Consider the following 13,918-nt stretch of genomic DNA (forward strand, 5'->3'; position numbering starts at 1 on the left):
TGAGGTCAAATGCAGTACTGCACACACATGCAAGGGAAAGTTTCGTGTTTATTAATAATCCCACCTGATTATTTTGTTGAGTGTGGTCATAGAGTGAGTAAACATGTTGATGGTCACAACAGTGACCGGTGGGATAAAGGTGAACTTTATTTTACAATATAATCCAATGGCAGTTGCTAGTGAAAATGACAATAAAATGTTGCAATGACAAAATATTGCACTAAATTAAAAATCCCTTACAAAACATCTCCATCTATATAGACATTTTATTCAATTAATGTTGAGTTGTGTGTTAAAAAGGAAAGCATTTGATTATTCAATGAGGAAATGTGATTGTGGATGTTTTGAAGTGTGAACATTAAAAAAAAGCACACAACACTTTTGGAATGCATTTAAAATGTTTTATTTCTTTATCAGTCAATAAGTACACTGGAAATAATGATGCAAAAATACACAAAGTAATATTAATGAAAGTCTAAGATATCTGAAAACTGTTATCCATATGAGAAAGGCATGTGTCTAACTGGACACCGTTTGAATAAGGCCCCTTGAGTCATGTCTGTACTAGCTACATACATCAAGGGAATATATCTGATTCACAGTCAACTGAAAAAACAACAAAACAAAACAAAAAGCACCACAACTAATCCTATATGCCACAATTTTAAAAAACTGCCTTTGCTGCATAAAAGATGATCTAGAAACATCAAACGACAAAAACCAAAGACAATCCCTTGCTGCAAACGCTTTCAACCAACTGATTAGCACATTTGTTGTGTTAGCATCTCATCTTAGGATTCAAAAAGACATCAGACAAGGTTTTCGGTCAATACGACTGCAGCATCAACACCATTAGCCTCTTTGAAAACCATCATATTGGACCAGATCATACTGGAAGTGACACAAGAACAGAAAACATTTGAACATACAAAATATTTGTAGTTCAACACCAAAGACACATAAGTATAGATTCACTTACAAGCTGTAATTGCAAAAGTATATAAAATGCTATATAAAAAGATGATCACCAATAGAGTATTTGTTGCGTTTGTCAGCTATGGCCTCAGTGAATAATCTATGAACTCAAAAGCATGATCACATCCACTCAAAGTCAGCCCTTCACCCATGATTCTAGACAGAACCGCTGTAAGAAATCCTCTCGTCAAACTTCTTTCAGATGAACTTACAGTGAGGTTATGCGATTACAGGTTAAGATTAAGGCTACAAGTGGTAGAACAACATGTTAACACTATTTTCTAACATATCCTGACCAGTATATTTTCGATTTCAAACCCCCTTTGGCTGCATTTGTGCTTTGGAAGAATTCGGCTTGAACGGCAGAAAATGAGGGGAGATCAGTGCATCATTATTTTTTAGAAATGTCGCAATCTACCGAATGACAAATCTGTTGAGAACTCATTACCAATAACTATATTATACTAATTCTACTATCTAAAGTCTATTTTCACTACTCTTTGTTTTAGTATTTGGGTAAAAACATTAAAATAAAATAAAAATAGATGACATATTGAAATATGTAATGGACAGAGTGTCTATGCCAATTGTCCTCCTGTGTTTTGTGCGTAAAAGGTCACTCTCTGAAATACATGTTATGTTGATACATGCTGAGCGTGAGGAGGGTTATTCGTAACCCTCTTTGTTAACGGTCACTGTAATCTCTGATGACTCGTCCAGATTGTTTTCTCTTCAAGTAAGGTACGGCATTGTTTCAGCAACGAGTCTCTTTAAGTCAGGCGGGCGCGACAGGAAGGTGTCCCTCATGAGAGCTGTTAATGATAAAATAACGTTAGCTTTTATGAATTAATCTTATATTCAACAGGACAGGACTGTTGAAAATGAGCAGCGTACCTGCTGTATCGGACAACGCCTGCGCTCCGCCCAGCAACGGGTCTCTGTCGGTCAAGAGCTGACTTCGCTTTTGAGGTAGCGGTTCAAATTCTTCCGAACCATCATCGGATAGGCTACTCTGAAAAAACAAACAAAAAACTAATCACATGCTGAACATATTGTCTACACCAAGTGCTTTTGTGTGAATGAAGCTGAAAAAGTGAAGGTCCATAACAACAGATCATTTATCCTTACCAGTAATGTGTGGCTGAGAAGAAGCTGTTCCTCTATGGACCTGCTCATCGGTTTCTTCTCCCATTTGGCAGCCAGAACAGGAATGTCATCATCCTCCTCATCTTCCAAACATCTGTTGTGGAGAAAGATATTAAATATGTCTTATGCACTACTGTCCAAAAGTGTGGGGTCACTAAGAATTTTTATTTTATTTTTTCACAGAAACCAACACTTTTATTCAGAAAGAATGCATTAAAATTTGTCAAAAAGGACAGCAAAGACATTTTAAATTAATGCTGTTCTTTTGAGCTTTTTACCAATCCCAAACTTCTAAACGATGCATACTACCATATTTGAACCATATCAAGTCATCGTGAAGATATGATCTAAATATGTTGAAATCATCATTATGACTCTTACCGTTTCCTTGAAGTCTTGGTCAGCATATCTGAAGGTGCAGCCATTTCACCCTGTGGCAGGAAGGTCAACTGGAAGTCATCATCCATGGAGATGTATGGAGCCAACATGTCCAAATCAAGCTCATCCATAGCCTGTCAGAGAATGAAAGTGTTAAATGCCCATGATCTTCTGAGATGTTTGAAAAGAGATCTAAAAACTGCTTTGAGAACTACCTCTGATTGTCCTTTTATAGTTACACTCTCCTCCGGTTTGAGGGCGAAGAACTTCTCCACCCCATCCATCTCCATAGGCAGCTCTTCAGCGGGGCTCTGAAACAGACCCTTAAATGTCAGATAAACCATTCAAAACATCAAAAATACCCAGACAAACTACCAACTCTCATACACACCGTAGCGGCTGGAGATTTGGTGGGCCTGTCGAATATTGGAGAAAGGAGCTGACGGAGTTCAGCCGTACAGAATTCCTGAGGGCATTCTGGGACAGTGTTGGGACTAGATGGACAGCAGAAGGACAACTCTACACCGTATGTGAATAATATAAAGCACTATTAGGATGACAGTACATTTGTGCAAGAATACACAATCAAATCAATTTTAGAGGACCAACAGCAAACATTCCAATTCTGTAGAAAAGCATGATCGTGAGCACCTGTTAGGGAAATGACAGCGTCTCCAGAATGAGGTGCCAGCTGCAGTAACTCCTCTGGGTTCTCCTTCATCTGGAGGAAGAGTTTCGCAGTGCTGCTCTCCTCCTCCATGTCTGAGTCCTCATCCTCCTTCAGCAAGCTCAGCTTCTCAGCTCTGGGCTTTGGTTTCTCACAGGTCTGTTCTAATGAGAACACAACATCCGCCTCTTCAACACCACTGCCAGAGAGAGGGAGAAACATCATTCACACCAGAGTTATTTTTGTCAACTGAAACTGAAACCGAAACCATTAAAAACCATTTGATGCATGTCAAAATTAGAGATGTTGCCTTGATGACTAACTGAAATAAAATAATTTAACATTACTAAAACTGAATGATGACAAAATTACTAAAACAAACATAAAACAAAATTAACATTCAAAAAAATAAAAAATAAAAAAACTATAATAGTATATAAGCAATGAAATGACACAATCTACCATAAAATAGGGCACATGAAACCGATGTTACACCAGGTCTGATTGAGGTACCTGAGGATAAAGTTGAGACAGACCACAGCCTCAGGTTGAGAGGTCCTGCTGTTGTAGAGGACAGTGGCTTGAGTCTCAGTCCACACAAATCCTCCATTTTTAGCCAGGAAGCGGTAATGGCTGGTGCACACCTGGCCTTTGGAGAACACTGCGAGTGCAAAGGAAAAGTTTAGCAGTTTGTCATTGGTCATTTTTTCATTCTATAAAGAAAACATCAGAACAACAATGTTATCGTTGACATTGTCACAGAGTTTTAAACAAATGAAGGTGATCACTGTGTGGGGTTATGGTTAAGACTAAATATGTTGTGAAAAAGCTACGATTGATTATGTCACAGAAATGAATGAAGACAAACTTAAACTTACAGATGCGTAAACTCCTGGTCACATGATCAAAATCAAGGGCGTGATAAAACTCATAGGCAGACCGGCCAATCAGATCATCAGGTTGATATCCAACAAGCTCAGTGACTCTGGAAACACAGAAAGTGGTCAATAAATATTTAAAGTCTCCTAACTTTATTACATATTTTATTTCAATTTATTATAGTGATGATCCAAGTGAAAGCTGTCATTTTGCAAAAAATGGAAATTGAAAATAAAGTGTGGTACAGATTTTCTATATTGCATCATTAATTTGTTCCACAAGAGAAGAGTATCTTTACACATTGTTGTAATTGCTGATTAGTTGTTCGTATGACAATTTAAACTTCAGTAAGTTCAGCAGCAGTTCAGTAAGTGAGTCAGAATTTGATTCTGACTGATTCAGTGAGGATTCATTACTGATTCAAATGGGTCATTTGCACGTTTCATGTGCGAGTCTTTCATGAGCTGGTTCTTTTAATGAATCATTCAAAGAGTAATTTATTTGTGAGTTGGACTACACTGGTCTTGCAATTATTTTGAACTGCAAACACACATTCATGGCTCAAGTAAGCATAATTTCTTTTGCCATGGTGCTGAAGGTTCAACAGCAGTGAAGGAAACACTATATTTAGTTCATAGGAATTTGCATCTATTTAAAAAGCTCTTTATGGACATCTCCAGCATAAAATGTGATTGTTGTGTGTTTGATCCCAACACGGAGATACTATAAATATCCTGTGCCCTAAGTGCAAGCCGAGAGAAAAACACAGGAAACCTGAGTCACATGCTATCTCACACCATGAATGAAATCTGTCTTCAGCTGTCACACGTACGCATTTCAAAAACATCCAGTGAGAATAAAATGTCAGCAGCAACGAGGCTCATTTAGGTTTGCAGATTGAGTGAGTAACGTTAGATTCACTTTTACACATGTGGGTAGATTAAACCATGAGTAGGAAGGCGAATTTGGAGGCTGTATATTGGTGCTTCAAAGAGGTGAACTGCGTGCGCTCCTACACAGAGAAACTCAGCTGACCCGCTGGAGTTATCAAGACACTGCACTGTCATGAAATTTATTTGAGCTTTCATGACCTGTGTGTTGTGTACTTCAAAGAAAATATGCATGAGCGTGTCTTACCGTCCGTCACATTGTGTGAAACTCAAATCCATGTTGTGGCGTGTGAGGAAAGTGCTGCTGTCTAGTGGGAATTCAACGCTGGAGGGGTGAGGAATGGGCTCGCACAGGAGAGTCAGAAAGCTGCCAGCAGGGGGCCCATTCTCATCATCGCCACTGAACGTCTGCATGTGTCCTGTGCAATGAAGGACCTGGGAAAAGAAATGGAAGAAGGCTATTTAATGGAATTTTAATAATACAGTTTCTAAATTATAAAGTCATTCCAATCTGTACTTTGGATAAATATACAATGCAATTTAGAAGTTGCATAAAATGGTGACTTTAGTTTTATTTTATTCAGCAAGGATGCATTAAATTAATCAAAAATGACAGTAAAGACATTTATGATGTTACAAGAGAGTTCCATTTTATATAAATGCTTTTTTTTTTTAAACTTCTTTATTCATTAAACAGTACTTAATTATGTGGAAACTGTGGTAAAAAATTTTCAACAGATAATAATAATAATAAGTGTTTCTTGAGCACCAAATCAGCATATTAGACTGATTTCTGAAGGATCACGTGACACTGAAGACTAGAGTAAATTATCATTTAAAATAGATACTTTAAATTGTAATAATATTTCACAATATTACTGTTCTATATATATTCTGAATTCAGACAGTTTACAACCTAATCAAAGTTTCATACTGACTGTTTGTTCATTTCTCGACAAAACAAAACACAGATGACTAATATGAAAACACAACATTGTGTAACATGACGTGCGAAGCAAGCGGTCAAGCTGGACCAGTGCCTCCTGGCTTGGAACTGAACGTAGCTGGATGTCTGCCTTCGGCGTATTTGTGTCCTGTTTTGTGCACTCAGGGGACTTGACCCCATAGCTCAACAAAGAGCCGGGCTGATGTGAAGCGGTAATGCTGATACTATCCTGCATACCCCTCAGAGCAATCTATACCCGCTAAAGATGAGCTAACAGGTGCTGCGTGTGAAAATAGCTAAAGGAAGTCCAACACCAGTACTGATTAAACTTGGTCACGCCATTAAATATTTATAAAAACAAAACTAAAAAGCAGAGCTCGTTGACACAATGGCACTTCTGTGAGTTTGAATGCATCTTGGGTCGTTTATGCACCTTTTCTTCCTATGGTTTAATTTCTAAAACACATTTAATAGTCCATGAATAAAATAATCAGTTATTTTTACATAATATTCATAGTCTGTGTACCTTCCAGGTTGCAGACTTGACATTAACTGTTCTTCCTGTGTGGGTGAGTGTGCTCTTCATCCGAAGAAAAAAATTATGTTTGGTTAACTTCTCCGTCTTTTTCTTTGAAACACCTGTGAATGAAAAAAATTCCCAATTGTCAGTCCCATACACAAGCAATTAGGTTGCTGCATAGCAGCTAAATTCCAGCGAAAAGATCCTATGGCCTAGAAATCTTTTATTACCAGGTCTTGTGGCAAGAATGTCTCGTAATTCTTCTTGGTCACAGGGATGAACAAATTCATACACGCTCTGTCCAAGCAGCTCCAGCTGTACAAAACCACATAAGAAAAAAATAAATAAAAAATCAGCAATTTAAAATGACTTTAAAACATCATGACATGAAACAGTATTTATTAAAAAATTATTTGGCACAGGAATTTTTTCAAAATGTGTCATACATGTGGCTCTACACTTTTATTTCTTTCACATTTACCACATTCTTATAAACATTGTTTGGGAATATGCATTGCACTGATGCACAGGAATAAAATGAGCTGAACATGTTTTAGTGTTCACAGATGAACTCTATAACTGCATCCCATTTAATGGAGGTCAAGTGTATTACATTTCATGCCCTTTCCCTTTCCAAATCACCCACTATCATTCCTTAAATGCTTTCACTGTAATATAATTGTGTTTTTAGTTATCTAAATTACTTTAAGAGATTCTTTTTCATAATATATTACAATATAATGTGCCCAGTGTCACAATTTTATTTTTTTTACCACTGTATTACTCAATACTAACCTACATGAAACGTAATTCCCTCCTGGCAGAAAACAGCAAAACAACATATTAGACTGCACGTGTTCCCCCTGGAACGGACCTACTCTAATGGGTCTGGTCACACACGTAACGTGAACATTGCGCCTTATACCACAGCAGAGGAATCCAAAGTGGCACTATTCCTGGGCCACATACTGCTAGACTGCAGCCAACATGTTTGAAATTCTCAACTTGGTGAAACTCACACTGTTTTAGTTTCATGTAGTACTTCAATATGTAGGGGTGGCACTTACCTGTGGTATGCCGATGTATTTGCTGACACTCTCTGAGAGGAAGACCATGTCCCCTTCCTCAGTCATCACCAGAATAAAGCCAGCCAGTGCCTGCTGATAAAAGGCATCAGTGGGACTCTCTGTTTCTTCAGTTGGTGTTTTGGTTGGCCCTGCTGGATTAAATATTAACATTAGTAAATATTAGCCAAAGAATATTATATAGGCCATGCTCCTATATGAGCAGTAAACACTATCATCAGTAAGATTTAACACTTTCATTCAGCAAGAATGCATTAAATTAACCATAAATGACAGTAAAGACCTTCAATAAAATGACAGTAAAAAATGTAGTGGTTTTATGCACCTGGCAGCCAGTAATTGCCTGCACAAACATATTGTGGTCAGCACAAACCAGGTTTATCTTAGTTGAATGTTAACCCAAGTTTAATGCAGTCTGGGCCATTTTTTTCTTTTCACTTATGCAATAGAGACGGATTTGCTCCAAAATACTGCAAATATCCCTCAACCTAGTTAAACATGATTATATTTAGTACTTATAACATTTTGTTTTCTGCCTGCTGTCCACAACCCTATTAAGGCAGACCTGTGACCCATTTTAGGTCGCAACCAACCGAGGACCACTGCTAGCCCTCATACAGCTTGATTTCAGCAGAACCCACCTGACTGGATCAAGCGGTTCATGCGCAGATAGCTGAGCGCCACCCTCATGATGGCAGCTTTGTCCAGGTGGGAGGCGATACGTCGTGGAAGGGGTAGTGAATGGGCCAGCTCGTAAAACACCTCAGTCTCCTGACTCCTCCTACAGCGTGCTGCGTCACGCGAACGCACCTTCCGCTGCTCCAAACTGGGACTAAATAAGGAAAAACAAGAAAAACAAACTTATTTAAAATGAACTCTGAATACCCAATCCTTAAACAAGAAGCTAAAGAAGAAAATCAAGTTTTTGCAATGTCATTTCTTAGCATAAATCTTATAAACATTCTGCATAAAAACATTCTGTTCTCTCCAACTCTTACATCATGTTCTCTGTTCGTCAACAATAAAACTGTCCCAGCTGTAATTGGTGTGTTCTGGTGCTCTGTGTATCCTAGTCTCGCCAAAAAGTGAGTCCCAGATAAACTTTTCAAAACTAAGGGAGGAAAGCCCTCACTCTGTGCCTTTCACTCATGCTCCCCTCCTCCACTGGACTTAAGTATGTAGTAAAGCCTGTCCCACAGCCCTCCCCCTTGCTTCCTATCTGACAGAGACCCTCCCAGCCCTCGTTCTCTGACCTCCTTTGTGCTTTGAACAGGACTGAACTCTGCCGACCCTGACATTCCAAAATGACCCATCAAACAGATGCCAAACTCTCAGCCCATACTTTTTTTTTTTGGCTTAATAGTCAAACAATTCCTTCAGAAAAATAAAAAATAGATAAATTATATATACACATACACACACGTTCGTTTTTGTGAAAAGTGGGGACATTCCATAGGCGTAATGGTTTTTATACTGTACTTACTGCATGTGCTATTGCCCTACACCAACCCTACACCTAAACCTACCCCTTACAGGAGACTGTGCATTTCAACTTTCCCCAAAAAAACCTCACTCTGTATGATTTATAAGCGTTTTGAAAAGTGGGGACATGGGTCAATGTCCTGAAAAGTCACCTTCACCTTGTAATACCCATGTCATACCTTTGTCATTATACAAATCTATGTCCTGACTTTTCACAAAAACGCGCGCGCACACACACACACACATATATATATATACATACATATATACATATATATATATATAGGTGATTCGTTTCTTCTTTAATGATTTTTTGATTAATACAAAGTTAAGAAGAACAGCATTTATTTGTAATAGAAATCTTAACATAAAATGTCTAAACTGCCAATTTTGATCAATTTAATGCATCCTCACTGAATAAAAGTTCTTTCAAAACTAATCCAAAGTCAAACATATACAGGTCTGGATTAACTTTCCTACTGTCAGAACATAATTAGCTCTCCTATCGGCATTGAATTATTGTGTTATTGTATTTCATGGTGTAGTAAACAGGACAGAAATGCCGTGCAGCATGTCTGTACAAGCTGGGCTCCAGCCACATGGTTTCAATCGGCACGTAGTCTGTGGTCAGTCAAGTCAGGCTCTGTACACTTTGGTTTAAAAAAAAAAAAAAAAAAAACTCAACACACAGGAATCAGTCTGTATAAGGACTTGCACAGCCAGAATAAACATAAACAGTCATGTATCACTGCCCTGGATCAAAACCTCTATTTGTAAGCACATGACTCTAATTTAACAACAGGGCATAAAACCAAGACAGCGATGTTGGTTTGTGAGAAAAGGAGCATTGAAGAACAGATCCAGTAATTTGGTCAATAATAATAATAATAATGCCATTTCACAGAAATATTATGCCAACTTTAAAAATAAAACTAATCAGTAAACACTCAAATGAAGGGCAAAGTCCTAAAACAGAACAATAAATGGTAATCTGCCAAAGCTAACATGTTGTTTTATACATCTATAATAAACTTTACGAGCTGTCAACATTTTGCAGGTTTTTATTTTACACATAAAACTGATTTTTTTTTTTTTTTTGCAAGCAGCACCATATAGCAACAAAACGTCAAATAAAACAATTTAAAAAAAACGTTTTGCTCTGAGTGATGAAAACTTGATTCAGATGATGATCCTTGTACAGTACATACAATATTATCAAGATGGAAATCAGTCAACATGTTTTATGTCAAACAAAAAAACTAAATGTCTGAGACAAGCTGAAGCAAGACCCAGCATCCAATTTCAAGCCCCAGGCGACCACATCAGATTACACAATAATTCAGTCTCAGCCAGTGGTCACTGCGGGAGAAACTCGTATAGACTGACCATTACTGAAACGTACCATAACCCCTTCTAAAAATAAACAGAAAGAGCACATTCATCACATTTATGATGACACTGGAAGTTTATTTGTTCTGTAGGGAAAAACTAAAAATTATATATTCATCATATGATTGCCCTTTTTAACAGATTTTAGGATTTGCATATTCTGGGAATGTTGTAGTAGGATAAACGGATAAACTTTGGTACTGCACACCGCAATCCAATCAATGAGTAATAATAGATAGAGAGTGAATTATATTCATTACAAATACATTTAAATATATAACAAGTTCCAATAGAAATGACATTAAAGTCATCTGAGATAGACCTATTTTTGACAATGAATACTTAAAGAATGACAGCTTTTTCGACTTTCTGAATGTTGAGTGCAAACACATTTAATCTTTGGCAAATCTCAAAATGCATATTTATTTTTCATACAGTTGTACATTATAATGTTGTGATGCCTAAATTTAGTAGCATATAAAATGACTGATTTCAGTCAGGTTTTATTTTTTTTATTTATTTTTAAAAACAATCCTGAATGTATTAAATATTTTACATAATATTAAAAAAAAAAAATCTATGTATGCTACAATTCAAAATTTGTGGTCGGTAAGATTTTAAGTCTTCAGTGTTTCATGATTCTTCAGAAATCATTTTAATATACCGATTTGGTGCTTAAGAAACATTTACTATTATCAACATTGAAAAAGATTTAGCTGCTTAATATCCTTGTGGAAGCAACAACATTTATTTGAAATAGAAATATTTTGTAACATACAGATGTTTTTACCGTCATTTTTGACCAATTTAATGCATCCATGCTGAATAAAAGTATTTGTTCTTTTTTGCAAAACTGACCCCAATGTTTTGAATGAACATGTAACGCAGTAAACGTGACATCTTAATGACTTTCAAAACAGTGCACGCTCTCCTGCCAAAACTGCTGTAAATGAATTCAGGAACACTGTGTCCTTCAGCTACGTCACAACAGTCACGCCTGCCTAACCCTTGTGTTGTTTGTATGGTTAGGGATTTACTGTGAGTGTTATTATGTATTCTGGTAAAATGTCAACACCCCAGATCAGTGTAGGTGGAACTGGAAGTGCAATACAACACATCCCAGCCTGTTCAAACAAAGTCCTCTGAACCTCACGGGATAAAGGAGGAATGTTCATGTCAAATGTTATACTGATTGATATGAAGTTGGCAGTACATCAGCTAATGAAGCTGTATGACTTCTTATAGAGATTGATGAATGATGTAAATGTCACCCAAATTACTTCACTGACTACTTTACAACACTCAACCTTTCCTTAAAAAGTAACAATTTACTCATCCTTGCAAAGCAACAGCATCAACGTGCCCATACCATGTGCCCTTATGTGAAACAGTCTTTGCTTTTTCATGTAGGCTGTTTCAGGAACACGGTGTTCTCTCTGCAAACTTGTAGTGGCTCTGCAGTGAATTTGCAGCACGTTTACAAGTTCGTTTGCATGGTGACGGGAGGGGGAGACAATGGGAGTTCTGCCAATAGTAAGGTTGAACACAGGCAGTAGTCTCTGCTATATCAAGACAGCAGAGAACAAAATGTTCTCTGGCCTATTTACTTCATTAGGAAAGTGTGTACTTCATTTCTTTCAGATATGTGGGTTGATACAAAATACTTTTAGGAAGTTGGCATGTCTTGTGTTGTGATGTGCAGTCCTCAATTTAAACAGCATTTTGATCATTCTTTTCTAAGTAGTATACATAGCTTTCATGCAATTAATTGGTCTCACTTTAATTTAAGCGTCTTTGACCACTATGTACTAACGTTTAAATGAAACAAAAAATATTCAGAATATTTGTTGCACTGCAATTAAGTTTCATTTAAAAAGAACACCCGAATGTTATGTTTTTGTAATTAATTGCTGAACACATTAAGTCCATTTTCCAAATAATGAATGTATTTTTGATGTAAGTGCATAGTACAGAATATTGTTACTTTCAAAAATAGGGCCATTAAAATTATTTTTTTAAGTTAAAAAGTAAAAAAATAATAATAAATAAATAAAATTACAAAAAATTATGAGCAGTTACAGGACCTAAGACATACAATTTTCTTTATATATTCACATCAACCTAAAATATGTTAATAAAATTGTTTAGAGAAGACATAATGCTCTCAAGACAAAAGAAAGTTAGTTTATCATCAAATACATTAGGCTGCAATGTCAAAAACTTAAGGAACGTCATGTTTTGTGTAAAAGAGGAACAACAGACATTGTTTTGGCAAAACAAAAACCTTCCATTTTAAGCTCATCTGAAGAAATACGCTTTCCAAGCATTATATCACTAATATCATATACAGGGTGAATTCAAACAATTTTGTCATTTTGATAGTGGCACAATTCACCATTTGTGTGTCCTTACTTCTCTAAAAGTGCTCTTTATCATATCTTATTTATCAGCCCACTGAATGTGAAAGTGTTAACCAGATTTCTTAATGAAACAATCATTATAAACAAACAGCTCATGACATGGATTATGCAAGATTATGGTCATTTAGAACAAAGGTGCCACTTTATCATTACTCTGACTGTGTAAACAGGACTTGGGTAAAGTTGGTTTTATATTCACACATTCACAACATTCACACATTTCCGCGTTCAATAACTTTCTAATTATATGTGCAATAAAGTTATTTTTGCAGATTCTAATCAGCGATATCATTGTCAACCTACTACATTTATTTCACAATCGATCAAAATGGCCAAGTATTGTTTTAATGTCATACTTACTTGTGAATGTCCAATGTAGTGTGATTAACAAAGCAATTGAATGCAATAGTCCGAATGTGCGAACATAAAACCAACTTTACCCAAGTGTAAACAGGACCTAAGAACACTGTCTTCCATTCAAGCTGTTTTATTGACCATGTGGTCCTAAGACCACTCAGACCTGTTTTTGTTGTTTGAAGACGTTACTGAAGCTCAGCTGGGACAAAAACATCACTCTTAAGACTTCAGAGCCTATTTGATAGCGATGCGCAATAAAACTGATAGCCTATTGTCTTCACAAATATATGTAAAATACAATCGCTCCGGCCAAAACGACCGCGAAACCCCCTCAAGAGCTCATTTCAAGATAGATATGAAAAAGAAAACACGGACCTATTACTATGAGCTAAAACCTAGGCTAATACAGATCAATCACCGACTGCGCGCTCATGAGGCCATACGTTACACACATAACGTACATCGACTGGAGGATCTGCTTTCCCCTTTTTATCGTTCATTATTAAACCCACACCTCATTTATAAGTGCTCTAGGAAAACAAACGCCTTACCCTTTCATCGTTGAGTTCACTATCTCTTCAATTAAATCACTGCAATCCGAGTTTTGAGTTTTGAGTTTTGTATTTGTAACGCTTGAATACACCGCAGACGCAACTGTCTTCTGCAGCTTGTTTATCTCTGCTCTAAAGGGGCTCGACTGTAATCTTTGTAAAAGGGCTGAGTGTCAAAATAAAAGTCACGGCAGGCAATAGTCATTCATTCTAAACAAGTATAATCATCGACT

The 13,918-nt window shown here is 36.8% G+C and overlaps 1 protein-coding gene across 3 annotated transcripts; it reads right to left on the reverse strand.

Annotated features, from left to right (window-relative positions):
- Positions 1 to 387: 387 nt before the first annotated feature.
- Positions 388 to 13,843, reverse strand: hif1al (hypoxia inducible factor 1 subunit alpha, like). Of its 3 annotated transcripts, none has more exons than XM_058745182.1 (15): positions 13,686 to 13,843; positions 8,128 to 8,318; positions 7,469 to 7,617; positions 6,632 to 6,716; positions 6,408 to 6,520; positions 5,183 to 5,370; positions 4,045 to 4,151; positions 3,680 to 3,827; positions 3,151 to 3,365; positions 2,891 to 3,018; positions 2,715 to 2,810; positions 2,503 to 2,633; positions 2,104 to 2,215; positions 1,870 to 1,987; positions 388 to 1,787 (listed from the first exon to the last, which is right to left on the reverse strand). In XM_058745182.1, exons 1-15 carry the CDS (start codon positions 13,691 to 13,693, stop codon positions 1,708 to 1,710), a joined length of 1,869 nt encoding a protein of 622 aa, XP_058601165.1. In that variant the 5' UTR covers positions 13,694 to 13,843; the 3' UTR covers positions 388 to 1,707. The 3 variants fall into 3 exon arrangements, with proteins under 3 accessions (XP_058601165.1, XP_058601164.1, XP_058601166.1); XM_058745181.1 differs by having other exon boundaries at positions 7,469 to 7,620; XM_058745183.1 differs by lacking the exon at positions 13,686 to 13,843 and adding an exon at positions 8,485 to 8,644 and having other exon boundaries at positions 7,469 to 7,620.
- Between the last annotated feature and the right edge of the window lie 75 nt (positions 13,844 to 13,918).

This window comes from Onychostoma macrolepis, chromosome 15 (assembly GCF_012432095.1).
Source record: "Onychostoma macrolepis isolate SWU-2019 chromosome 15, ASM1243209v1, whole genome shotgun sequence".
NCBI classification, from domain to species: domain Eukaryota; kingdom Metazoa; phylum Chordata; class Actinopteri; order Cypriniformes; family Cyprinidae; genus Onychostoma; species Onychostoma macrolepis.